This window comes from Oryzias latipes, chromosome 1, assembly GCF_002234675.1.
Source record: "Oryzias latipes chromosome 1, ASM223467v1".
NCBI lineage: Eukaryota > Metazoa > Chordata > Actinopteri > Beloniformes > Adrianichthyidae > Oryzias > Oryzias latipes.
Genome location: NC_019859.2, coordinates 9,378,123 through 9,404,157, shown reverse-complemented (window position 1 = coordinate 9,404,157; position 26,035 = coordinate 9,378,123). Strand labels below are relative to the sequence as shown.

Below are 26,035 nucleotides of genomic sequence, written 5' to 3'. Positions count from 1 at the left end.
ATACTACTATATGGCAGGGGTGTGTTCAGACAAGTGAAGATGATGAGTGGCAAGAGGCACATCTTAGTCTAAAAAAGGATTTTCACCTGATGTCAAGAGGAGGAGAAAGACGTTCAAAGCTGGTGGTCTCCATTGCTAAACTGTCTGTATGTGTAATGTTTCCAGTGTTGTGCTGCACATACATTGATTGTGTGCTGCATGGTGTCGTGTCTAAATCAAATTCTTGGACCACTGGAAACTAAAATTGGCTCACAAAAAGCTGCGATTTAAATGTTTTATCGGGTGAATGTGCAGTGTGTGGGTTTTTCCTTATACCTTACTCTGGTTGGAGTGTGAAGCTTTAAAAAAGGTTAAGGTTTCTTGTATTTTAAGTATTGCTGTCATGTGATAATTTTTTTTGTAGGATATATTTTACATTTACTTATGTAATTAATTAAACCACAATGATCTATTTTAATGTCACCTAATTACTGTGAAAAGCCACATTTTGAAAAAATTTTTTACTTATTTAAATTGGTGGCATTATGGCACAGTATACTATCAGAAATACAACTTAAAAAGTGGTTTATGAATTTTTTATTAAAGGACTTCCAACCCTTACTTTTACACCACCAAAGGGTATCATTTTCAATCTCGAACGATCAAGAAAAACAAAAAGAAAACATCAGATCCAGAGTTCTCTAATTAAACTCATCAGAAAACAGTAGGAACAATTTCTGAGCAATCCAAAAAATAATACACAGAAGTTTCTTTATTAAACCATAATACATATGTTGAAATACTTTATTTAGTTTATTACAACAAGAAGACAGTCAAAAAGACACTTGATTTTATAGTTTGCTGAATTTTAATCACTTTGAAGACTGGGATGCAGCAGAGGAGAAGAGGAGAAGAAGGGGAAGAAGATGAGGAGGTGACACTGGAAGAACTGAACTGTTTCTTTGAAACAAACTTTTGCTTCATCATCTGGATAAAAACAAGCGATCAGAGGAGAAATTTATCTCTGAACAGAGACTTTATTCAACCAATCATGACAACCTGCATATGTATCCGTTTCCTTAGCCACTGCAGTCAAGGTCTGTGGCTGAGCGCCACATTGCACAACAAATGGTGCGCTTTTTGCAAAAACAAAAAAAAAGGAATCTTAACCAAACAAATAAGAAGAATAAAGTACTTGAAAATTATTGAATATTTATTTCTTTTGTAAGTGTCCATGATATAATTGGGATAACAGCTTGGCATCATCATATGTTAAGTTCTAAGCGTAGTCTAAGTCCTGCCTTCAAATCCAAGAGAAAACAGTTTTTCTTTCTTTTCTGGTCCTGAGGACACGAGCTCCACTTGTTGCTTGAAATGACTCCTCAGTGAGGTGAACTGGATGACTCCTGGTCCATTTCTGGGGCTGGTTCACCATCTTCATCCATCATCTCCTCATTTTTCCTTTAGTTGGCCAAGCAGTCGCTTTGACATCATGTAGGGTCTTTATTTTAAAGCAGAATAAAGTAGTCCACACTTTGATGTTGCTCCTCAGATGGACAAACTGTCATTGCGTGCAGACACAAGACCACGGACACAAAATGAAGCTATTTCTTTTCATAGCATCTCTTGTTTTCAACCATAGTATGAAAATAAAATAGTTATAATGGAATTACTGTTTTAAAATTATAACACACCTTTAATCCATGAAACATTTTAAAATATTTTTTACAAAACACATTTATTATTAACAGAAAATGTTAACTTTTGCACATAAAGAACTTTTAATCAGTCATACTGCTCACTTTTTGAAGATTGATTTTTTAAAAATAGGATCCCGTAATCTGTTTTTTTCCAAGTGCTTCAAGAAACCAATAGCAAACATTTCATTAATTAGTGGTCAGTATTGTAAGAAAATGTTGCTGCATGAAAGTTTATTCATTTACATCCTCCCCTTTGTTTTTTTTCATTTCCTCAATCAAATTTCCTAACAAGTTAGGCTTCCAACTAACTCACAAAGTGGATCATAAAGAGTAATAAAATGTAAAATAACTGACAAGAATAGATAATAAAAAAACATGAACCTTATGTCAAATTCCTTTTGGATATTTTTTAAAGTTTTTACAGTAATGCTGCTCTAGTTTGTCAGGCTTGTGGGTACTGCGGATGACCTACACGGGAGTAAACAGAGTTCTTTCTCATGTCTTCATACACAAATTCAGTGAAGGGTCTGGGACCTTTTGTTGCATTCTGTTCTGTGGTGTTTTCCCTGTTCATTCTTTGTTTTATCTGTTGATAAGAAAGGAAAAAAATGTTAATATTGCAATCTGAGGTCTAAACAAATTTTTGATACATGCTAAGATTGTGACATACTTCAACTGAGTTTACAGGAGACAAAAATGTTCAGAAGGTTGGTCGTTTTTGCTTTAGTTTAGAAAGTTTTGTTTGTTGTCTTTAAAAATTTGCAGGAGAAAAAAGTAGACAGATTTATAAAAAATGAATGGATGAACAACTCTATAAAAAATATAAACAATTTCGGGAAAAAATAAGTAATCATTCAATTTTATTTAAATGTGTATATTTTATAGTTTATATATACGAAGGGATGCCAATATTTAAAAGAATTAAAAACTAATATTAAAAAAAATGAGAAAGAAATTATTTTTTTTAAAGGTATTATATCTGCCAATTTCAAAATTTTTGTGGAAGATTAACATTTTTTTCATGTTTCCACAATCATAATTTTCTTGCATATTTTTAACCAAGGCTTTATTGTCATTGTACTGGTACCACAACATTTAGCAGCAACTCCCTTGTGCATGACTGCAAGAAGACATGCAAAAACTAAAGTAGAAAAAAGTTTCAAAATGTAACATTAGAGTTTCAGGTAACAAGTAAACAGATGGTTTAAATAGATAGCAGCAGTTTGACAACAGAACGGTTGCAGTGACGATTCTAGGATGTGTGTGGGTGCAGATAAGCCTGAGAAAATACGCAGCAGATCATTTCTACAGATTTTAACTGTAAACTCTACTCCAAACTGAGATTTGTTGATGGGAAAAAAATGTAAACTTACCTTTGGAAACACGAGGATGAACACTATCACCATGAAGAAAATGCAAATGAGAATGATAGCTTTCATCAGGATGCGTGAATCTGAGGGGCAAGCTTTAGTCGACTCTATCATGTTGCATCTCTGTTCTGTTAGGCCTGTAGAATTAAGACAAGCGTTAGACCAGCAAATACAATCTTCTGACTTTATCAAATGTCTTCAAGAACATCATCAAATGTAGGGATGCTTCTGCAGTTCCAGTACTTCATGCTAGAATGCTAATGTAGTTCATTTTGTGCATTAAACTTCTTCGGATTTTGTCTTTTTCCTGTATTTTATAATCCAATTGGCAAACAACAAAAGCTTGGGGTTACCTGAGTCTGAATAGACAAACAAATATTATTTTAATGTAAAATTACACTTAGTAAAATGTCCCCCTTGTTCGTCTGTTTTCAAATCAAAACCATTCTTCTATTGGCTCTAAGAAAGTTTTTTGGATTCCCGTTACAAAGAGGCTAACAGGAAGTCATCTAAACAAACATTGGAACTTGGCAGAGAGAAATCTTCGGAATGCAACATGGGACCTTGAAGAAAAAAAATGTGTTGTTCATTGTAAGTTTGGGCCCCCCAGGTAAAATGTTGTTGTGTATAAAGAAGCCAAGGAAAGATGGAAAATCTGCAGACGGCATCAGATTACAAATGAGATGAGATTCATTCTTGTAAAATGTAAAAAAAACAACAACATTTGGCTTTATTTCCATCATTTACCCTTTCATAATAAACAGAAGCAAAATATTTTCGTGTGTTAAAGTTTGGGGAACCTCTGCGGAGATAGTACCTTGTATTGCCCCCTTGGCAAGTATCACAGTTTGTAAACGCTTTTTGAAGCAACCCAAGAGTTTCTAAATTCATGTTTGAGGGATCTTCATCCAGTCTTCTTTACAAAAGTCTTCCAGTTCCTCTGGAAGACTTGGTGCAGCGGCCAGGGGCGGCTGTGGTGCAGGGTAGGGCGGTCGACCCATGATCGTAAGACTACAGGTTCGATTCCCACCTTGCTCGCCCATGTGTCGAAGTGTCCTTGGGCAAGACACTGAATCCCACCTTGCCACTGGTAGAAAGTTGGCGCCAGTGTCCGACAGCAGAGCTGCTACCAGCGTGTGTGTGTGCGTGTGTGTGTGTGCGTGTGTGTGTGTGTGAATGGGACGGTGACTGTAAAGCGCTTTGAGCCTTCGAAACAAGGTAAAAAAGCACTAAAGAAGTATACACCATATTACCATTTTGTCACACACTGCTCTGTTTCAGTGTTCTAAACAATTGCTTGGAAAAACCCTTGATGCAGATTGTTGGCTGATTTAAAGCTCAGATGACTCAGATTATTTTGATGATTTGTTATGTTTCAGCTTTTCCAAATGGGGCGATGTCTGTTTTAAATACTGCAGGGTGCCCAAACCTTTGCACACAACACTATTTTGTTTTCTGTTATTTTGAAAGGGCAAATGATGGAAAGAAAGCCTTTTTCTTTTTACATATTACAAGAATGTCTCCTCTGTAATCTGTGGCCTTTTGAAGATTTTTTACATTTTTCCTTGGTTTCTTTATGCACAATAATATAACATTTCACCTGGGGAGCCCAAACTTTCGATTCTCACTGTAGTTTCACGTGCACAACAGATTGTTTCTCATGCGCATGAGAAACCAGTATTAATGTGTGTGTTTTTTTGTTGTTTTTTTTAACCTTTTTTTGCTTTCAGGCTCCTTAAAAATCTGTTTTGTGATTTTCCTTTTTCTACAATTGTCAAAATTTTTCCCTCAGCATTTTCTGCTTTTACTTGTCGCGTTAGGGTCCTAATGATTTAATTTTCATAAAGCAAACAATCAAATAAAAAATCCGTCTCTACGAACCAGTACTAATTTTTTTTAAACCTTTATGTCGCTTTCAGGGCTCTGTAAAAAGCTGCTTCGTGATTTTCCTTTTTCTACAATTGTAAAAATGTTTCTCTCAGCATTTTCTCCTTTTACTTTAACGAGTGTAGTTTCAAAAATCAAACAATCAAATCTAAAATGTTAGCATGAGACAGGATTTTTATTTTGCTTGTACTTCTTGGATGCTTAGGCCTGAAGCTGCCATGTATTCAGTGCTCACATCTTGAGTCAGAGGGTCTTGTAAGATCTTTGTTAGAAATGCAACATCCTAGAATAAAACTAAGGAGTTAAAAAAGACAGAATATCTCATGGATCACAATGCTGCATTTTCTGTGTTTTTTTCTTGCTTCAAGATTCCTGATTTACTGCATCAGTCTCTACGGACCTTCATGATGAGCTGGATCAGGTGTGTTTGAACAGTTTGACGTGCAAAAGCCATGGAAAGAAAAAATTAAAAAAACTGTGGTTTGGGTTCATTCAACCATAAGACAATATTAAAAAGCAGAACAAAGTTCCCAGTTTTCCAAAATAAATGTTCTCCTACAACTGGCAATTGCAGAGCTAGATTGCGTTAGCTGCAACTGTGCTTAAATAAACACATTCATACACATGTAATTAATAGGCACTTATCCTAACAAGGGTTTGGATGCAACTATTCTTGAACTGTTGAAAAAGAAAGGGAAACAAACCTTTGATATGAAGTCCGTAGATTTGGGACATCCGAGGTTCGTGTGAATGTGATTTGTACTCGCAGGTGTAGATACCCTCACTGTTGGCAGTCAGGTTTGTCAATGTGATGTTGAGGGTTGTGAAAGATCCATTCCAGACAACTTTGCCTTTGTAGTTAGCTCGAACAGAAGGTTCTGGAGACTGACTGTTAAGGAACAAAACCTCTTTTGTCTCATTTAAAGAATGATACAGATATAATCCAATGTAGCCAGTATTTGTACTTGATGAACACGTCAGAGTGACATTTTCACCTTCGTTTCGAGAATAAATGTTTTTGCCCTCTGCAATAAAGAGAGGAAAATTGTCATCAGAAATGTGAAAACATGAAGAAAGAAAAAAACAACTCTTCCATTCAATTTTGCCGCTGTTCTAGAAAGCTACAACAGCTGCAGAAGTAAAACTAAAGAAAAAAACTCAAATCAAAATGGAAAAAAGAGTAACTTGCGTTATTAAGCTGTCCCTTGAGGAAAAAAGTATATAAAAAAAGGTCTTACCTGACCAAGCAACAAGACAGAACAGCAATAATGAAAAGAACAGCGCTGCCATCTTGAACAGTCAGATGTGAATGCTGCAGTTGTTTCCTCTAGAACATTCAAATAGGCTAAATCAAGACACTGCACACTTCCTGTTTTGATGTGAAAGGATGATCTGTCTTCTACATGAGATAGAAAATTAGCATGAAGACATTTGTTCATAATATAGTGCAAAGAAAAATCTCTAAAAGCTTGAAAGAAAATAATAAACTCACCATTATTTTGTTTGGGTAGGTAAGCCTGATGATACTCAGAAGTCACCATAACAGCAAATATAAAAACTGCTGGTATACTAAAAATTACTTTAGTTCAACAAATTCTGAATCAACAGCAACAGCAAGAAATGTTAAGAAACCCCCCCCCAAAAAAACGAAATAAAGAAAAACATTGCGGTAAATAAGCTTAACAAGTGATAAAAAGAAATCAACAATACAGGTCAAAAAATCTCCTTTCGTGATCCTTTCTAATATTTCAAAATTCTCTCAAAATAATGAGCCAATTTATTTTTAGATCCAACTGTAAATGTTCTATCCATTGGAGGAAGCTTTACTTTACTTTCACTTTTGGCTTTGAGACAAACACAGTCATTGTGAGTGTACACGTTTTGGCTGCAGATCTTTGCACGAGAAGATACAAAGTTGCAGTGTGAACAGCACAACAACACGTTTGTGCACGAAGAGCAATCAATGCATTCAATGTTTTCATCCAGATTCCGTGTTATTTCTTTCTCTTATAAAGTGGACTGTAAAAAAACACTCCACACTCCCCTGGTCCAGCCTTTTGTCAAATTGTTGAACCCTTTGTGACCCATGGGTAAAAACGTTAGCCCATCCCTGGTCTAGCTCTAGTTGTCCAGTGCGAGGCACTGGTGAGTTGAAGGTCTTTGTTGGAGAAATTTCTAAAGCAGAAAGGAAGGTGGGAGTGATGAGAGGAATGGAAAAACCTCCTGACTGAACAAAGAAATCCAAAAACAATCATCTGGTGGGTAAACGGATAAGTTGGTAACTTGCATCTGTTGGTGTATAACCCAAAACATAATCAGCAACCTGATCGAAGCAGCTCATGGTCACAAGACAAGCGAAAGTCTGCAAGTTGATTTGTGGCTCCACATGATAGGGGCATAGCGATTAATCAACTAACCGGTACTCTATAAATCGATTTGTCTTCTCACGATTCTACCAGATCAATTTGTCTGAAGCTGAAGTTGAATTTTTGCCAAATATGTCTTGGATTGATTTTAGGTCAATGAATCGTATAATTTATAATGAATCAATACCGACTATGATCGTATTGTAAAACACAAATTATGACATGAATTGTTGTTAAAACGACTCAAACCCTATTGGGCTACAATGAGTGGCATACTACTATATCGCAGGGGTGTGTTCAGACAAGTGAAGTGGCAAGAGGCACATCTTAGTCTAAATAAGGATTTTCACCTGATGTCAAGAGGAGGAGGAAGATGTTCAAAGCTGGTGGTCTCCATTGCTAAACTGTCTGTATGTGTAATGTTTCCAGTGTTATGTTGCACATACATTGCTTGTGTGCTGCATGGTGTCGTGTCTAAATCAAATTCTTGGATCGTTGGAAACTATGCTTAGCTCACAAAAAGCTCCGATTTAAATGTTTCATCAGGTGAATGTCCAGTGTTTGTTTCTTTTTACCCTACTCTGGTTGGAATATGAAGCTTTAAAAAAGCAAAAGAGTTAAGGTTTTTTGAATATTAAGCAGTGCTGTCATGTGAAACATTTTTTGTGCATTTCATTATTTATGACCTGTAATTACTTAAACCACAAAGACCTATTTTTAATGTCACCTAATTGCTGTGAAAAGTTGCATTTTGAGGATTTTCTTTCTTATTTTACCTTTGTGCTATCTTAAATGACCCCACCCTTACTTTGACGTGTTCTCCCTACCATGACAAAGGTGGATAAAGGTGGAAAGATTTCATGTAATCGATGGACAACAGTGAGGTTCCATTGAACCATTGAAGAAAAAAGGTTCAGCGCACTGTCTAGTGGGTCTAGATGACCCAACTCCTAATGTTAAAGTGCCTAGGATAGCAAAAGGGTTAAATTGTTGGCATTGTGGATCAAAAAATGATTAAAATACAGTTAAAAAATGGTTTATTAATTTTTTTATTGTAAGACTTCCAGCTCTTACTTTTACACCACCAGGGGCATTATTGTCAGTCTCGAACAATCAAGAAAAAAAGAAAAGAAAACATCAGATCCAGAGTTCTCTAATTGAACACATCAAAAAGCAGTCGGAACAGTTTCTGAGCAATCCAAAAAATATTGTAGTGGCGGTCACGTGCATTTTGGGTCTGCTACCAGCAGGGGATTGTGGGATGCGGACCCCTGATCCAAATAGGGCTCAGCATGAGCGTTTCTTTTTGCCAACATTTCTTTTTATATTGTAGTCTTTTTGTTCCACCTTAGTTTATTCTTCCTGTTATGTTTGTTTCTTGTTGTTGCAGCATGAGTGTGGGAGGGGGAGAGGTTGATGACCCCTGTGAAATGTTCAGTATGGTGTGTGTTCAAAATAAGTGGGCTTGCTATGCCGGAATGGAGACTTGGCTCTCAGGTTCTCTTTCTACCTCCTCTTCTCTGAGACTGTTCGGGGCCGTGCAGTATATGGGACACAGACAGTTCTCCAGCACAGCCAGTTGATTGACAGTTCAACTGATTGACAGCTTGGCTCCTGTATTTTCTGCTGCAAGTGACGTACCAGCTGGGCGTTACAATATTAACCAGAAACTTCTACATTAATTCATAAAACATATGTTGACATGATTTACTTAGTTTCTTACAACAACAAGACACTCTAAAAGACGAGTGATTTTATAGTTTGGTGAATTTTAATCACTTTGAAGACTGGGATACAGCAGAGGAGAAGAAGAGAAGAGGAGAAGGAGAAGATGAGTCATGAGGAGGTGACACCGGAGGAACTGAATTATCTAGACTTTATTTCTTTGAAAAACATTTGCTTCATCATCTGGACAAAAACAAGTGTTAAGAGGTGAACTGATGCTTTGTTTAGCTTGGGATGTTTAAAAGAGCGTCAGGGCAAAGTTGGTGCAGGTAGAGTAGCTGTTATGATAACGCGTCAAACGCACTTCGCGGAAGCAACAATTCTCTGCTTCGTGTCGGATGGTTCAGCCTTCCACGGCGTGCGTCATTTTTTGATAATGCATACCATAGCTTATTATCCTTTATTATACCATGGTCCGAGTGCATACTCTATTATGATTGGTTGCTGGGTGTGGATTAAAAGTGATATACCACAGTGATATAAAAGTAGTTCCGGTCAGATAGCATAAATGTTCTATATCACTGTGCTGGCTTCTCTAAAACAAACATTAGCTTCATCATCTGGACAAAAACAACCAGTAAGAGGTGCACTTTCTCTCTGAACTGATGCTTTGTTTAACCAATCGAGACCATCACCATATATATCGCTTTATATCGCCGAATCTTTACTGCAGCGGTTGTGCGGTGCCTTGTCACGGTAACCTTACAAGGCGCCGCGCCACGTAACACATAGTCTGCTTTTTGTGAGAAAAGCGATCCAAATTGAAAAAAAAAACAAGAATTAAGGACTAAAAACTGATTAATTGTCATGGTGCCTCTGTCAGACTCCTCCCCCTCCAGCTTGGCTCCACTCTGCTCCTGATTATTCTCCAGCTGCCGTCACTCAACTCATCAACCTCTGCTGCTTAAAAGGAGACCCAACGCCAATAATCAGCGCCAGATCGTTGCCCTTCTTTGGTGACTAGCCTGGTCTCGTCTAGCTCTAGCCCATCTTGTTGAATTTCTAGTTCTAGCGCTAAATCGTGTTTCCTTGTCCCAGGAATCCTGTCCAAGAGTGACGTCAGCACATTCTCCAGCCTGCTGTCGGGAAGGATCAGTGAACCGCCGCGTCCGCACCTCCAGCCGTGCCACAGACTATCCATCTGGATCACCTCTCGCCAACCCTCTTTGCCAGCCTCAAAGAAAATAATAAATCCTTCTTACCTGCCACGTTCCGGACCTCTTTCTGGGTTCCAGCATCTGGGTTCGCCCTGCCTTGAAATCATGACAGAACGATCTGGCCATACCCCGGACCCAGCTGACCCGGAGGGACTCCGCTACGCGGTCAGTCAACAAGGTATCGCGTTAGGGCGTCAAGCCGACGCACTCTCACAAGTTGCGTCCGCCCAGCAGGAACTATTTCAGCGCCTGGATAGTTTAACACAGACTTTAATGGATTTATCTGGTCGGGTAGCTAGCCCCGCTGCTACGGCTACGCTTCCGGCTCCTAGTAACGCCGTCACTTCCGTTTCCTCTCCAAGCCCGGAAAACTTCCGGTTGCAACCTGAGCCATTCTTCGGCGACGTTGAGGCATATGGTGGCTTCCTACTCCAGTGTCGTTTGTTATTCCAACAAGCTCCTAGTTATTATCAGTCCGACCTTAGCAAAATAACCTTGGTTGTTAATTCTCTTCGCAACAAGGCCTTACAGTGGGCTCAGGCGTTCTTAGCAGTCAACCCAACTTCTCATCTCTCTTTTGAACATTTCATACGGGAGTTTCAGCTGGTGTTTGATCATCCTAAAAAGCAGGAAGAGGCCACACGTAAGCTGCTAACCATGAAACAACGTAACCGGTCAGTCAGCGACCATGTCATAGATTTCAGAATCCTGGCAGTGGAGGCAGGATGGACCGATCCCGCGTTACGAGGAGTGTTCTATCAATCCCTGAATGATGACATTAAGGACCATCTATGTACGCAACCGGAGACCCACTCGTTTGAGGATCTCGTCACCGCTGCCCTGCGCTCAGACACCCGCCTAAAAGAGAGACGTCATGAACGGACTACACATCCCCGCAAAAGTCCCGTGCGTTCAGCCCAAGGTAATGCGCCGCACTCTTCACCTGCTCACACGTCTGAACATTCCAGCAGTTCTCCTGAGGAACCCATGCAGATCGGGCACTCCAAGCTCTCTTCCGAGGAGCGGCAGAGACGTCGAGCTGAAGGTGCGTGCTTCTATTGCGGTAAAACTGGACATCTTGTCAATCAGTGTGCAGTACGTTTAAACTTTGCAGCCCCCCGCTAGACGACAGGCCGCGGGCGGGTGATAGATCCCCTGTTTCCAAGCACTTCCTCTATGTTCCTGTCAAGTTATGTCATGCATCCAAGATTGTTGAGTCCCAGGCCCTCATTGACTCTGGAGCTGAACAGAGTCTCATAGACCAAAGCCTTGTTTCTCGGCTGTCTCTGCCCACAGAAGAACTTCAAGTCCCGGTCAAAACCGCTGGTTTGGGTGGTCAGCATCTGTCTATCATCACTCACCGCACCAAACCCGTTCTTCTCGTCACCTCCGGCAACCATCGTGAGTCCACCCGGTTTTTTGTTACCCACTCCCCTCAGAACCCAGTCGTATTGGGGTTTTCGTGGTTACAACATCATAATCCTCAGTTTGATTGGAGTAATCACCGGCTTACTGATTGGAGCAAATTCTGCCTCGCTAACTGTATGCTCTCTGCCATTCCTTCAGTGGATGTCACCCCGGTGATTACTCCTGAGCAGATTGATCTTTCTAACGTCCCTGAATGTTACCACGATTTACGCACTGTCTTTAGCAAATCCAAAGCCAGTTCGCTCCCCCCCCACAGGCCGTATGACTGTACCATCAACTTACTGGAAGGCGCCCCCCTTCCTAAGGGTCGACTATTTAATCTTTCCGGGCCCGAAAAGGCCGCCATGGAGAGTTACATACAGGAGGCCCTCACCTCCGGTCACATTCGCCCCTCATCTTCCCCCGTCGGTGCCGGGTTTTTTTTCGTACAGAAAAAAGACAAATCTCTCAGGCCCTGTATCGACTATCGCGAACTTAATCAAATAACCATCAAAGACAAGTACTCTCTCCCTCTCATTAGTTCCGTTTTCGACTCCATCCAGGAGGCCCGCATCTTTTCCAAACTCGATTTACGTAACGCTTATCATCTGGTCCGGATTAAGGAGGGGGACGAATGGAAAACCGCGTTTAGTACTCCCCTGGGTCATTTTGAATATCTTGTCATGCCCTTCGGCCTTACTAACGCCCCCGCAGTTTTTCAGCGTCTTGTCAATGACGTTCTCCGCGACTTTATCAACCGTTTCGTGTTTGTCTATCTCGATGACATTCTCATCTACTCCAAAGACCCCAGTCAACACCCAGCTCATGTTCGTCAGGTTTTGCAAAGGCTCTTAGAGAATCAGCTATTCGTCAAGGCCGAGAAATGCCAGTTCCACTCATCTGTCATCCCTTTTTTAGGGTATATTTTCGAGGCAGGCGGTATCCGTCCAGATCCAGCTAAGATCAAAGCAGTTTCCCAGTGGGAACCCCCCACCACACGCAGAAAACTACAGCAATTTCTCGGATTTGCAAACTTTTACCGTCGTTTCATTAGGAATTATAGTAGTATCGCCGCTCCACTCACCTAGCTCACATCTACCACCAGATCTTTTCAATGGAACACCATGGCCCAGCATGCTTTTGACACCCTCAAGAAACTTTTTGTGTCTGCTCCCATCCTAATACAACCTGATCCTACCAGGCAGTTTGTTGTAGAGGTCGACGCTTCGGACACTGGGGTTGGGGCGGTCCTTTCCCAGCGGGAGGAGAAAACCGGGAAGCTCAAACCCTGTGCTTTTTATTCTAAGAAACTCACCCCCTCAGAAAGAAATTACGACGTGGGAAACCGTGAATTACTCGCCATCAAACTTGCTCTGGAGGAGTGGCGGCACTGGCTGGAGGGAGCGGCACAACCATTTATAGTCTGGACGGATCACAAGAACCTTGCATACCTCCGTACTGCTAAAAGATTGAACTCTCGTCAAGCCCGCTGGTGTTTGTTTTTTGACCGTTTTAATTTTTCCATTACCTACAGACCAGGCAGTCGCAACATAAAACCAGACGCCCTTTCCCGCCAATACAGCTCCTCCGACGATCCTGACTCCGCTACCAACATCATCCCCTCCACATGCATAATTGGGGCACTCACCTGGGACATCGAGACTAAAGTCATTCAGGCTCAAGGTGAGGACACTGACCATCCTGATCCTCCTCCTGGTACCTTGTATGTGCCTCGATCTTTAAGGTCCGACGCTATTACCTGGGCTCATGCGTCTCGCATCGCCTGTCATGGTGGTGTAGCCAGAACTCTACATCTTCTCCGTCGACGCTTCTACTGGCCTTCGATGGCCAAAGACGTCAAAGAGTACGTGGCTGCCTGTTCGACCTGCGCCCGCTCCAAAACTTCCAACCGTCCTCCATCCGGTTTGCTCCATCCACTGTCCACTCCCAGCCGTCCTTGGTCTCACATAGCTGTCGACTTTGTCACTGGCCTTCCCGTCTCTCAGGGTAACACTGTAATCTTGACTGTCATTGATCGTTTCTCCAAGTTCGTGCATTTCATTCCCCTCCCTCAGTTGCCTACAGCCACTGAAACTGCTGACGCTCTGGTTCACAACGTGTTTCGCCATCACGGGCTGCCATCGGACATCGTCTCAGACCGCGGACCCCAGTTCGTGTCTCAAGTCTGGAAGGCCTTCTGCACAGCCTTGGGCGCCACCATCAGCCTTACTTCCGGATACCATCCCCAATCTAACGGGCAGGCTGAGCGTGTCAATCAGGAGCTCGAGGCCTCCCTTCGCTGCCTCGTTGACCGCAATTCTACGGACTGGTCAAGGTACTTGGTTTGGGCTGAATATGCGCATAATACTCACCCTTCCACCGCCACAGGTTTGTCTCCGTTTGAGGCGGCCCTCGGGTACCCACCACCGCTGTTTCCCTCTCATGAACTGGACTTGGCAGTGCCCTCGGTTCAGGACCACCTCAAGAGATGCCAAGACATCTGGCATCTGACCAGGGCTGCTCTCCTCCGCACCAAGGAGAGCAACTGCCGTACAGCCAATCGTCGCAGGGTGGTGGGCCCTACCTACCAGCCAGGTCAGAGGGTTTGGTTGTCCTCGCGGAACATACCCATTCATGCCACCTCTCGGAAGCTTGCTCCTCGTTATATTGGTCCCTACACCATCGAAAGGGTTATCAGTCCCTCCTGTGTCCGGCTACGATTACCTGCGGCTCTCAAGATTCACCCTTCGTTCCATGTGTCTCAGCTCAAGCCTGTTCAGGACAGCATGCTTTGCCCGCCTTCCGCATCCCCACCACCCGCCCGGCTCATTGATGGTGCGCCTGCCTATACGGTCAGCCGCATTCTGGACGTCCGGCGCCGGGGTCGTGGCCACCAGTTCCTGGTGGATTGGGAGGGTTACGGTCCAGAGGAACGCTCCTGGGTCTCCCGTTCCCTCATCCTGGACCCTTCCCTGATCGCTGACTTCTATCGTGCCCACCCGGATCTGCGTCCGGGACCGCCTGGAGGCGGTCGTTGAGGGGGGGGTACTGTCATGGTGCCTCTGTCAGACTCCTCCCCCTCCAGCTTGGCTCCACTCTGCTCCTGATTATTCTCCAGCTGCCGTCACTCAACTCATCAACCTCTGCTGCTTAAAAGGAGACCCAACGCCAATAATCAGCGCCAGATCGTTGCCCTTCTTTGGTGACTAGCCTGGTCTCGTCTAGCTCTAGCCCATCTTGTTGAATTTCTAGTTCTAGCGCTAAATCGTGTTTCCTTGTCCCAGGAATCCTGTCCAAGAGTGACGTCAGCACATTCTCCAGCCTGCTGTCGGGAAGGATCAGTGAACCGCCGCGTCCGCACCTCCAGCCGTGCCACAGACTATCCATCTGGATCACCTCTCGCCAACCCTCTTTGCCAGCCTCAAAGAAAATAATAAATCCTTCTTACCTGCCACGTTCCGGACCTCTTTCTGGGTTCCAGCATCTGGGTTCGCCCTGCCTTGAAATCATGACAGAAATATTTATTTCTTTTGTAAATGGCCATGTTATAAGCGGGTGAATGGCCTTCGAAGTGTGCATTATCACTTGTCGCGTCAGACGGTTGAGGCTTCCACGGCGTACGTTAAAAGTTCATAATGCACACTTCGTAGGCCATTAACCCTTACAAAATGGACACCTCGTCAGGCATTATCACTTAAACTACATAATAAATAATGACTATAGATTAAAAATGAGACATCATAATAAAAAAACAATGTGCATAATAATCTGTAATTAATTAATCGCGATTAATAATTTAACACCTCTAATTTTAAATCTAGCTTGTTTGTGCTGCACTATCCATGTTCTTACAACAGTTCTCTCCGTGTACTCTGAAGGCTTTTTGTAGCATGTTGTGGGCCTTCAATTGAGAAGCTATTCTATGTATCGCTGGCCATGACAATTTACACTTATGGAAGATGGTGAACCTTCTACATCTTTTAGGTTTTATCAGTGGCTTTATTTAAGGTTTGCTTTGGGCTTTTTGTATCTTATCGCTTAGTTTAGGTTAGTTTATCGCAAGAACTCTAACCATTTTATTCCTGTTTGCATAACCACAGTCCTTTTATGCAGACTGAGTTCTGTGATAAAATGTTCACACAGCTTCCCTGAGTCTTGAACTTCGATATGCAAATCTGAGATTAGATTTTGGTGTCAAACATGCAGGAAATCTCTTAAAAATTCATTTGCAACAGCTTGGCATCATCATGTTAAATCCTAACCGTTGTCTAAGTCCTGCCTTCAAATCTAAGAGAAAACAGTTTTTCTTTTCTGGTCCTGAGAACACGAGTTCCACTTGTTGCTTGAAATGACTCCTCGGTGGTACTGGTTCACCATATGCATCCATCATCTCCTCTTTTTTTTCCTTTAGTTGGTTGAGAAGTTGCTCTGACTCCATGTTGGGTTTTTATTTGAAAATAGAATAAAGCAGTCTACTCTTTGGTGTTGAGGTGGTCAGCTTCTCATTGCATGCAGAGACAAAATTGCAAACACCAAATAAAGCTCTTTCTTTTTCACAGCACCTCTTGTTTTCAACCATAATATGAAAAAAATAGTACTAATGGACTTGACATTTCAAAAATGATAACACAGACCTTTAATCCATGTAACATTTAACAATATACAGTACAGACCAAATGTTTGGACACACCTTCTCATTTAAAGAGTTTTCTTTATTTTTATGACTATGAAGATTGTAGGTTCACACTGAAGGTGTCAAAACTATGGATTAACACATGTGGAATTATGTACATAACAAAAAAGTGTGAAACAACTGAAAATATGTCATATTGTAGGTTCTTCATTGTAGCCACCTTTTGATTTGATTCCTGCTTTGCACACTGTTGGCATTCTCTTGATGAGCTTCAAGAGGCAATCACATGAAATGTTTTTCACTTCACAGGTGTGCCCTGTCAGGTTTAATAAGTGTGATTTCTTGCCTTATAAATGGGGTTGGGACCATCAGTTGTGTTGTGCAGAAGTCAGGTGGATACACAGCTGATAGTCCTACTGAATAGACTGTTAGAATTTGTATTATGGCAAGAAAAAAGCAGCTAAGTACAGAAAAACGAGTAGCCATCATTACTTTAAGAAATGAAGGTCAGTCAGTCCTAAAAATTGGGAAAATTTTGAAAGTGTCCCCAAGTGCAGTCACAAAAACCATCAACCGCTACAAAGAAACTGCATCACATGCGGACCGCCCCAGGAAAGTAAGACCAAGAGTCACCTCTGCTGCAGAGGATAAGTTCATCCGAGTCACCAGCCTCAGAAATCACAGGTTAACAGCAGCTCAGATTAGAGAGCAGGTCAATGGCACACAGAGTTCTAGCATCAGACTCATCTCTACAACAACTGTTCAAAGGAGACTGGGAGTCAGGCCTTCATGGTAGAATATCTAATGGGAAACCACTGCTAAAGAAAGGCAACAAGCAGAGGAGACTTGTTTGGGCTAAAGAACACAAGGAATGGACATTAGATCAGTGGAAATCTGTACTTTGGTCTGATGAGGCCACATTTGAGATTTTTGGTTCCAACCACCGTGTGTTTGTGCGATGCAGAAAAGGTGAACGGATGGACTCTACATGCCTGGTTCCCACCGTGAAGCATGGAGGAGAAGTTGTGATGGTGTGGGGGTGCTTTGCTGGTGACACTTTTGAGGATTTATTCAAAATTGAAGGCATACAGAGCCAGCACGGCTACCACAGCATCTTGCAGCGGCATGCTATTCCATTCGGTTTGCGTTTAGTTGGACCATCATTTATTTTTCAACAGGACAATGACCCCAAACACACCTCCAGGCTGTGTAAGGGCTATTTTACCAAGGAGAGTGATGGGGCACTGAGCCAGAGGACCTGGCCTCAGCAGTCACTGGACCTGAACCCAATCAAGCTGGTTTGGGGTGAGCTGGACCGCAGATTGAAGGCAAAAGGGCCAACAAGTGGTAAGCATCTCTGGGAACTACTTCAAGACTGTTGGAAGACCATTTTAGGTGACTACCTCTTGAAGCTCATCAAGAGAATGCCAAGAGAGTGAATTGACAAGAATAGACAATAAAAAAACATGAACCTTATGTCAAATTCTGTTTGGAAAAAGTTTTTACAGTAATGCTGCTCTAGTTTGTCAGGCTTGTGGGCACGGCTGATGACCAACACGGGAGTACATAGGGTTCTTTCTCATGTCTTCATACACATATTCAGTGGAGGTTCCAGGACTTTTTGTGGCATTCTGTTCTGTGGTCTTTCCCCTGTACATTCTTTGTTTTATCTGTTGATAAGAAAAAAAGATGTAAATATTGCTTTCATACCACAGAGCGGGTATCAAAGTATAAGAGTCGATTTCCATGGATCAGCCAATTTGTTTGTTAGAAAGACCCATTCTGCTGAAAAAGCTCATTACGAAATAAATAAGTCATTCTGAAAAACAGCAACATGAAATAAAAACAAAGCTACTCAGGAGAATATCGATTTTGAAATCAGAGTTTCTGCAAAAAGCCATAGAATTATAATAATATTAAACGTGAGTAACATGATTATTTTAAAAAGCTGTTTTTAGCAGGTAATGAACAGCTTTTCTTAAAGCAAAAAGAAAAATATTTAATAACATAATGGCTCATTTAAAATCTGTGTGCAAGTTTTTCAAAATTGTATGATCTTTTTATACATTTATGAGAGATGATTTTTTTTTAAACAATTTGGGTGCTCAACACATTCCAACGTCTAAAAAAGTTTCTGATAAATGCTAAGATTGTGACAAACTTTAATTGAGTTTACAGGACACAAAAATTCTCAGAATGTTGGTAATTTTAGCTTTAGTTTTAGAAAGTTATGTTTGTTCAGAGGAAATTTGTAGACTGACACATCTCTGATATTGAAGAAGGTTTGGTTTAAATGAAAAAAGCACAACACTGCCTGTCAATGCACTATATGTACAGGAATTTGTGGTTACATTCTTCACAACGATTTCTCACTTTGCCATGCAAGCTTGCGCTGTTTTCATACTCTTGTTTGGTTCTGTCTGCTTTGCGGTCTCATGTTTCCTTCCTCTGCCAACCAAAGTTCTCTAGCTTCTATGAGTCGGTAAAGCTTCCTGTTGTTTAACTTGTTTTCCATGCAAAAAAACTTTGTTCTTGCTCTCAAATTTCACAAATATACTATTTTTAGTGGCGTATCTGTAGGAATACACCTGAAATCATTTGCATGCTCAAACATTTTAACTGAAGTTAAAGAATTGAAGCTTTTCAGAATTGAAAAAACCTCTTGGGAAGTCGTCTGCAATTCAAAGAATTAAGTATGGATGAACATTTTAACAAAACGTTATGCGATGGAACCATCCTACATATGTAGATACAAGTACTGTAAATAACTGTTTTAAAGGTTGTGTATCTTAACAGAGTTTGGAAAAACCTTAGTCTTGTTGTTCCTTACCAACGTCAAAAAAAGCAGATCCCCAGTCTCATCTATCCACCTGCTAATTAGTTTTTATGTTTTTCAAAATTGATCAATTATTTTCTCTTGATTTGTGAAAAACTGAAAGACTTCAGATGGAAATATTTGAACTAATGGAAAACTTTTAATCATCTAAAGCTCCCTACATCCTTTCTCAGTTTGGGGTTGTATCGCAATAAATTGCAGAAGCTTGAAACAAACTGCAAATCGTATGAATTTTAAAGTGTTTAAAACTTCTCCCAACAAATGTCTTGAAATGTTTGCTCTGGTCTCAAGTGAGCACTCCTGAGTCAAGAAGAATAGAAAATGTTTTACAAATAAGTTCTCAAAAATGAGTTTGTCATCCAACGCACAGTTGTGTGTTGTCTCATAATTTTGTGTCTCTACTGTAGTTATTAAAAAAAAGAAACTCCATTAACAACGTTATTTGTTGTCACAATGTCAGTTTTTGCTACCTTAAGAAAAAAAACACAGTGCTTTCACGCCGATAAGATAAACACAATTCCCTAAATTCTGGCTTTTAAACTACTAATATTGTATAATAACTAAGGGAAAAGCCTAAAACATCCCACGTTGCATCAATAATATTGAGTTGCCTTTTGGTCCTGAAGCACAAATTTGTCCTGCAGGAAATCATAAATAAAATCCAACAACTAAATGATTGTTGCTGTTGCCATTTTACCGTTATGTTGTCAATCAAGACAGTTTTTCTGTTATTGTTATTATTTTAGAGATGCTGTGTTTGCATTTTAGCATCTGTTTTGTGATACTCTAGCTGCTGATATTCATGACAGGTAAACAATGTTTTATGACCCATTAAACAGGGGAATCCATTTTTTCTTACTTTTATTTTTTGAACTAGATTTTTTGTTTTTATTGGATGTTATATTTTTATGTGGTTGTTTAGCCTGCACAGTAGTGGTATACTGATGGTGCGCCAAGTTCCTCATCATATGGAAGACATATTCTCTGTCTTTTATTGTGGTTATCATGTGATCAGATCTACAAATGATAACGATGAATAACTCTATAAAAATATAAACAATTTGGGGAAAAACAAGTAATCTCACTTTTTTTTTTTAATTTTTATGATTGTATACTTGATTGGTTACTAACATTTAATATTATTAAATAAGGACTTAGATCCTCCAATGTTACATTTAGCAGCAAGTGCCTTATGCATGACTGCATAAACAAGACTGCATGTAGTAAAGTAGTAATTTCATCAATACAAACAGTTTGAAATGGTGGAAATAGATGTAAACTTACCTTTGGTAATGCCAGGATAAACGCTATCACCACCATGAAGAAGATACAAATGAGAACAATAGCTGTCATCAGGATGGGTGAATCTGGGGGGCAATCTTTAGACGACTCTATCGTGTTGCATTTCTGCTCTGTAAGGCCTGTAGAATTAAGACAAGCATTAGTCCAGCAAATAAAATCTTCTGACTTTATCAAAATACTTAAAGCAAATCATTTATTGTAGAGAGGCTTCTACTTCCGTTTTGGTCTTTAGTCTGTATTTTACTGAGCCCGTGACCTGACATGGGTAAAATAATTATTATCTCGTTCCCACAAATTAAAATATCGTTCCGACACGTTAATTAATTTGTGCGAACGAAATAATTATTCACGTCATAAGTCATTCACAAACACGGATGTGAGCAATATTTGGATTTATAGCAGATACCTTCACATTTCTGTCTGCGTGTGCATGGAAGACACGGATGATGTTTAGAGATCAAATGTATTTATTTTAAAAAGCACAAAAGCATCGGTATTTAGGTCTCCTTGTCTGGATTCATTCACATACGCACTCCATGCCAGCTGCAAAAGCCGCTTTCTGCCACTAACTCCGTGTCTCTGTGACCCACATTCGTTCAAGAGGGGAAAAATAAAAACAAGAAGGATCGATTTACTTTTGTCTAGATGAAAATGCCCAAGTTTGCTGCTTCGCTATACCGGACATAGCTCCTACGAGCTCCGGGCCGCCAAGGGAGCTCTTTTGCTTGCTATTTATTATTTTATACATGTCAGGTCACGGGCTCCGTAGTATTTTATCATCACATTGGCAAAAAAAAACTCAGGGTTGCCTGAGTCTAAATACACAAAAAAACATTGAAAAATCTCTCAACGGCATCAGATTATAGACGAAAAATTATTTTTATTTGTCAAAAAACATTAGGCTTCATTTCCTTCATTTACATTTTCAAAACAACACAAAACAAAATTTAAAAAGAAAATTAGTACTGGTTTATCAAGTGCACGAAGAGCTAGAGCAGGGATTGAAAGTTTGGGCACCTCAGGTAAAAAGTTATTGTGTTTAAAGAAGCCAATGGAAGATGGAAAATCTTCAAACAACATCTGATTACATATGAGACATTCTTGTAACATGTTAAAAAAAAGGCTTTATTTCCATAATTTACCCTTTCAAAAAACCCAAAACATTATATTTCCGTGTCTTAAAGTTTGGACACCCTGCAGAGTTACTTTGTATTGCCCCCTTGGCAAGTATCACAGCTTGTAAACACTTTTTGAAGCAACCCAAAAGTCTCTGAATTAATGTTTGAGGGATCTTCATCGTCTTCTTTACAAAAGTCTTACCACTCTTCTGGGATGTCTGTCACACACTGCTTTCTTCAGGTCTATGGTCAATGATGTTGAGGTCAAATGACTGGGAAGGCCACAGCAAAACCTTCATTTTCTGCCTCTTAGTGTGCACCAGTGTGGATTTTGAGGTGTGTTTAGGATCACCATCCATTTGTAGAAGTCATCCTCTGCTGGCTGAAACCCAACCCCAAAGCATGATCGATTGCCTAAAAGTCAGACAGTGATTCTTATCATTAAACTCTCTGCCTTTTATTTTCCAAACGTGCCTTCGCTCATTCCGCCCAAAAAGTTGAAGAAAACTTGTCAGTTAACAGAACTTGTTTCCAAAATGCACCAGGCTTGTTTATCCCTTGTGTTATCCTAGGCACTTTAACATTGGGAGTTGGGTCATCTAGACCCACTAGACAGTGCGCTGAACCTTTTTTCTTCAAAGATTTGTGATCTTCACTGGTTTCCATGGATTACATGAGATCAGATTATTACAATCCTTGTGCTATTTAAAACGACCCCAGCCTCACATTGACCTGTTCTCCCTACCATGACAAAGGTGGATAAAGGTGGAAAGATTTCTAGTGGGTCTAGATGACCCAACTCCCAATGTTGAAGTGCCAAGGATAGCAAAAGGGTTAAATCTTACAGATTGAAATCACCTCGTCTTTGCAATTGTTAATTGTGAACAATCAAACACTGCCATGCTGAGGTTTTTCCAAAAGGGGCGATGCTTGTTTTAAATTCTGCAGGGTGCCCAAACTTTTACACATGACATTATTTTGTTTTATGTTAATTTGAAAGGGTAAATGATGGACATAAGCCTTTTTTTTACATAGATTTTTTTCTCGTGCGCATAAGAAACCACTACAAATGATTTTTTTCAATTAACCTTTATGTTGCTTTCGGGGCTCCGTAAAAAGCTGCTTTGTGATTTTCTTTTATCTGCAATTTTAAAAAATTGTTCTCTCGGCGTTTTCTCCTTTTACTTGTCACGTTAGCATTGTAACAATATTATTTTCGAAAGCAAACAAATTAAAATTGGTAGCACGAGACAGGAATGTCATTTTGCTTGCACTTTTGGGTGCTCAGACCTGAAGATGCCATGTATTCAGTGCTCACATCTCAACATCCTAGAATAAAACTAAAGAGTAAAATGGTAAATGGTAAATGGCGTATACTTATATAGCGCTTTCTACTTTCTTACGAAGGCCCAAAGCGCTTACAGTCACAGTCCCATTCACCCAGTCACACACACACATTCACACACTGATGGCGGCTCCGCTGCTGAACACTGGCGCCAACCTCCCACCAGAGGCAAGGTGGGGTTCAGTGTCTTGCCCAAGGACACTTCGACACATGGGCTTGCAAGGCGGGAATCGAACCTGCAATCTTACGATCATGGGTCGGCCGCCCTACCGCTGCACCACGGCGGTAGGGCGGCCGTGGTGCATCTTCCGTCTTCCGTGGTGCAAAAGACAGAATTTCTCAAGGATCACAATGATCCTGCATGTATGTTGTGCTTTTTCTTTGCTTCAACATTTCTGATAGAGCATCAGTATCTACGGACCTTTTCAATGAGCTGGATCAGGTGTGTTTGAACAGTTTGACTAAAACGTTTAAAAAAATTGTGCTTTGGGTTCATTCAACCATAAGACAATATTAAAAAGCAGAACAAAGTTCCCAGTTTTCCAAAATAAATGTTCTCCTACAACTGGCAATTGCAGAGCTAGATTGCGTTAGCTGCAACTGTGCTTAAATAAACACATTCATACACATGTAATTAATAGGCACTTATCCTAACAAGGGTTTGGATGCAACTATTCTTGAACTGTTGAAAAAGAAAGGGAAACAAACCTTTGATATGAAGTCCGTAGATTTGGGACGTCCGAGGTTCGTGTGAATGTGATTTGTACTCGCAGGTGTAGATACCCTCACTGTTGGCAGTCAGGTTTGTCAATGTGATGTTGAGGGTTGTGAAAGATCCATTCCAGACAATTTTGCCTTTGTAGTTAGCTCGAACAGAAGGTTCTGGAGACTGACTGTTAAAGAACAAAACCTCTTTTGTCTCATTTAAAGAATGATACAGATATAATCCAATGTAGCCAGTATTTGTACTTGATGAACATGTCAGAGTGACATTTTCACCTTCGTATCGAGAATAAATGTTTTTGCCCTCTGCAATAAAAAGAGGAAAATTGTCATCAGAAATGTGAAAATATGAAGAAAGAAAGAAAAAATAACTGTTCTATTCAGCTCCTCAAATTTTTTACACATAATTGGAAGAACAAAGATGTTAAGTGTCAGAATAAGAATCATTATTTTAGATTCCTGAAAGACAAAACAGCTACAGAAATAAAATTTAAGGAAAAAAAACTCAAATCAAAATAAAAAAAATAAGTCATTTGCATTTTTTAGCTATCCTTTGAGGTAATAAACATATAAAGAAGAGGTCTTACCTGACCAGGCAATAACAACGAACAGCAACAACGAAAAGAACAGCGCTGCCATCTTGAACAATCAGATGTGAATGCTGCAGTTGTTTCCTGTAGCAAATACAAATAAGCTGAATCAAGACACTGCACACTTCCTGTTTATGAACAGACGATGTGTCTTCTACAGGAGAGAGTGAAAATTAGCATGAAGACATTTGTTCATAATATATCGCAAAGAAAAATCTCAAAAAGCTTGAAAAAAATTGTAAACTTGCTTTTTTCTTTTCTTTTGTTGAGTGAGCCTGATGATACTCAGAAGTCCCCTTAACAGCAAAAATAAAGACTGCTGGTATAATAAAAATTAGTTAATTTCAACAAATTCTGTATAAACAGCATCTGCAAGAAATGTTAAAAAAACACACAATTAAAAAAAAGAAATAAAGAAAAACATTGTAGCAGATAAGCTCAAAAGGTGATAAAAAAAAATCAACAATACAGGTCAAGAAATCTCCTGTCGTGATCCTTCTTAATATTAAAAAGGGAACAAGACCGGACCTCCTCATTGTGCAATACTTAAATCCTTCATGCACCAAACACTGAAAGAATCAGAAGAAGGTAACAATCAGATTCTACAAACTTTTTTTTTTAAATTGCATCCAGTGAAGAACTCAGTAAGGTTGCAGAAGAAATGTTGGAAAAGTGGGGGAATGAATTGGATCTCTGATGAACTTGGCTCACTATTTAATATTTTTTTCTAATTACCGTTTGCAACAGGTTATCAAGCAAAGCAAACCAGACTAGACCACTGTAGCTACATTCTAATAAGTGAATACCAAATGTTACCATATTTTATAAACAGTGATGGTGCTAAACACTTTTAGTCTTGTTCAAGCGGGGGGCTTCGGTGAAATGTTTTGCTCTCCATAGTCAACAAAATCTCATTTTATTGAATGGAATCTTGTCAAGTTTGTTTTGGTCTTTTACATGATATTCATTTTTACCAGTACTTGCAATAAACGCATCATAACTGTTACATATGTTTCCAGAGAGTGTCCTTTACAAAATGCATCTTGAACTTGCTACAGTATAGCAGGATGATTGAGTTTAAATAATTAACAAACAAACAATCAATACATTGATAAAGAAATGCACCACTCAACAAGGGAAAAAAATTGTTGCTTGAATAGACCAGATCTCTCTGACACTGAGAATTCAACATCCATCCATCCATCCTCTAAACCAGTGTTTTTCAACCTTTTTTGAGCCACGGCACACTTTAACCTTGACAAAAATCCCGCGGCACACCAGCATCCCCCCCCCAAAAAAAAAAAGCAGAAACTCATAGTCTGTTTTGATCTACAGCCCCCCCCCCCCCCCCCCCCCCCCCCCCCCGCCAATCTGACGTGCATTTTTGTGATAATTGTGGCAGAAAAAGCAGAAAGTTGCAGACGTTTTTTCTAAAAGATGTAATAAAACTTAAGTTACATACAAACTGTATGTTTGTTGTGGTTTCAAGACGTGTTACAAGGACGACTCATTGTACGCTGAGGCGCTGTCCCGTCCCTTTAAGCCAACGCATCATGGGAGATGTAGTGTTAAAACTGCCAGAAAACGGCAGAAAGACTCGCGTCTCTGAGCTTCATGGTTTTGTTCACTTGTTCCACGGTCTGATACCGAATTCTGTGGAAAGCTACACCGCTAAAGACGAGCTTTAGCTGGTATTTTTGTTGGAACTGAGTGAGTTATGAGCTAAATTGGAACAAGGAAGTGAATACTTTAAACACTTCTGATTGGTCAGACAGATGATATGTGATTAAGCCTTCAAGAAGCTGCGGGACTTTTCAGATAACAGTTATAGCTGCAGCTAAATCGCGTTACCGTCATTTTTATAAAAATGTCTTTAATAGAATCAAATAAACACAAA

The 26,035-nt window shown here is 40.2% G+C and overlaps 2 protein-coding genes across 2 annotated transcripts; both read right to left on the bottom strand.

The window, feature by feature from the left end:
* Positions 1-757: 757 nt before the first annotated feature.
* On the bottom strand, positions 758-6,353 carry LOC111946255. The gene is made up of 4 exons (XM_011473876.3): positions 6,175-6,353; positions 5,641-5,961; positions 3,053-3,186; positions 758-2,265 (listed from the first exon to the last, which is right to left on the bottom strand). Exons 1-4 carry the CDS (start codon positions 6,224-6,226, stop codon positions 2,122-2,124), a joined length of 651 nt encoding a protein of 216 aa, XP_011472178.1. The 5' UTR covers positions 6,227-6,353; the 3' UTR covers positions 758-2,121.
* An 11,278-nt stretch (positions 6,354-17,631) lies between these two features.
* On the bottom strand, positions 17,632-24,969 carry LOC105353899. Its single transcript, XM_011473869.2, has 4 exons — positions 24,136-24,969; positions 23,534-23,854; positions 20,345-20,481; positions 17,632-17,894 (listed from the first exon to the last, which is right to left on the bottom strand). Exons 1-4 carry the CDS (start codon positions 24,185-24,187, stop codon positions 17,751-17,753), a joined length of 654 nt encoding a protein of 217 aa, XP_011472171.1. The 5' UTR covers positions 24,188-24,969; the 3' UTR covers positions 17,632-17,750.
* Between the last annotated feature and the right edge of the window lie 1,066 nt (positions 24,970-26,035).

What these genes read in the sequence shown, in the direction of transcription:
- LOC111946255 (XM_011473876.3), bottom strand. Translation starts at nt 6,226, where the DNA reads ATGGCAGCGCTGTTCTTTTCATTATTGCTGTTCTGTCTTGTTGCTTGG. An exon ending in CTGTCTTGTTGCTTGGTCAG is followed by an intron (nt 5,962 to 6,174) that starts GTAAGACCTTTT and finishes TCTTTATTGCAG; the next exon opens with AGGGCAAAAACATTTATTCT. An exon ending in TCATCCTCGTGTTTCCAAAG is followed by an intron (nt 2,266 to 3,052) that starts GTAAGTTTACAT and finishes TCTTATCAACAG; the next exon opens with ATAAAACAAAGAATGAACAG.
- LOC105353899 (XM_011473869.2), bottom strand. Translation starts at nt 24,187, where the DNA reads ATGGCAGCGCTGTTCTTTTCGTTGTTGCTGTTCGTTGTTATTGCCTGG. An exon ending in CGTTGTTATTGCCTGGTCAG is followed by an intron (nt 23,855 to 24,135) that starts GTAAGACCTCTT and finishes TTTTTATTGCAG; the next exon opens with AGGGCAAAAACATTTATTCT. An exon ending in TTATCCTGGCATTACCAAAG is followed by an intron (nt 17,895 to 20,344) that starts GTAAGTTTACAT and finishes TCTTATCAACAG; the next exon opens with ATAAAACAAAGAATGTACAG.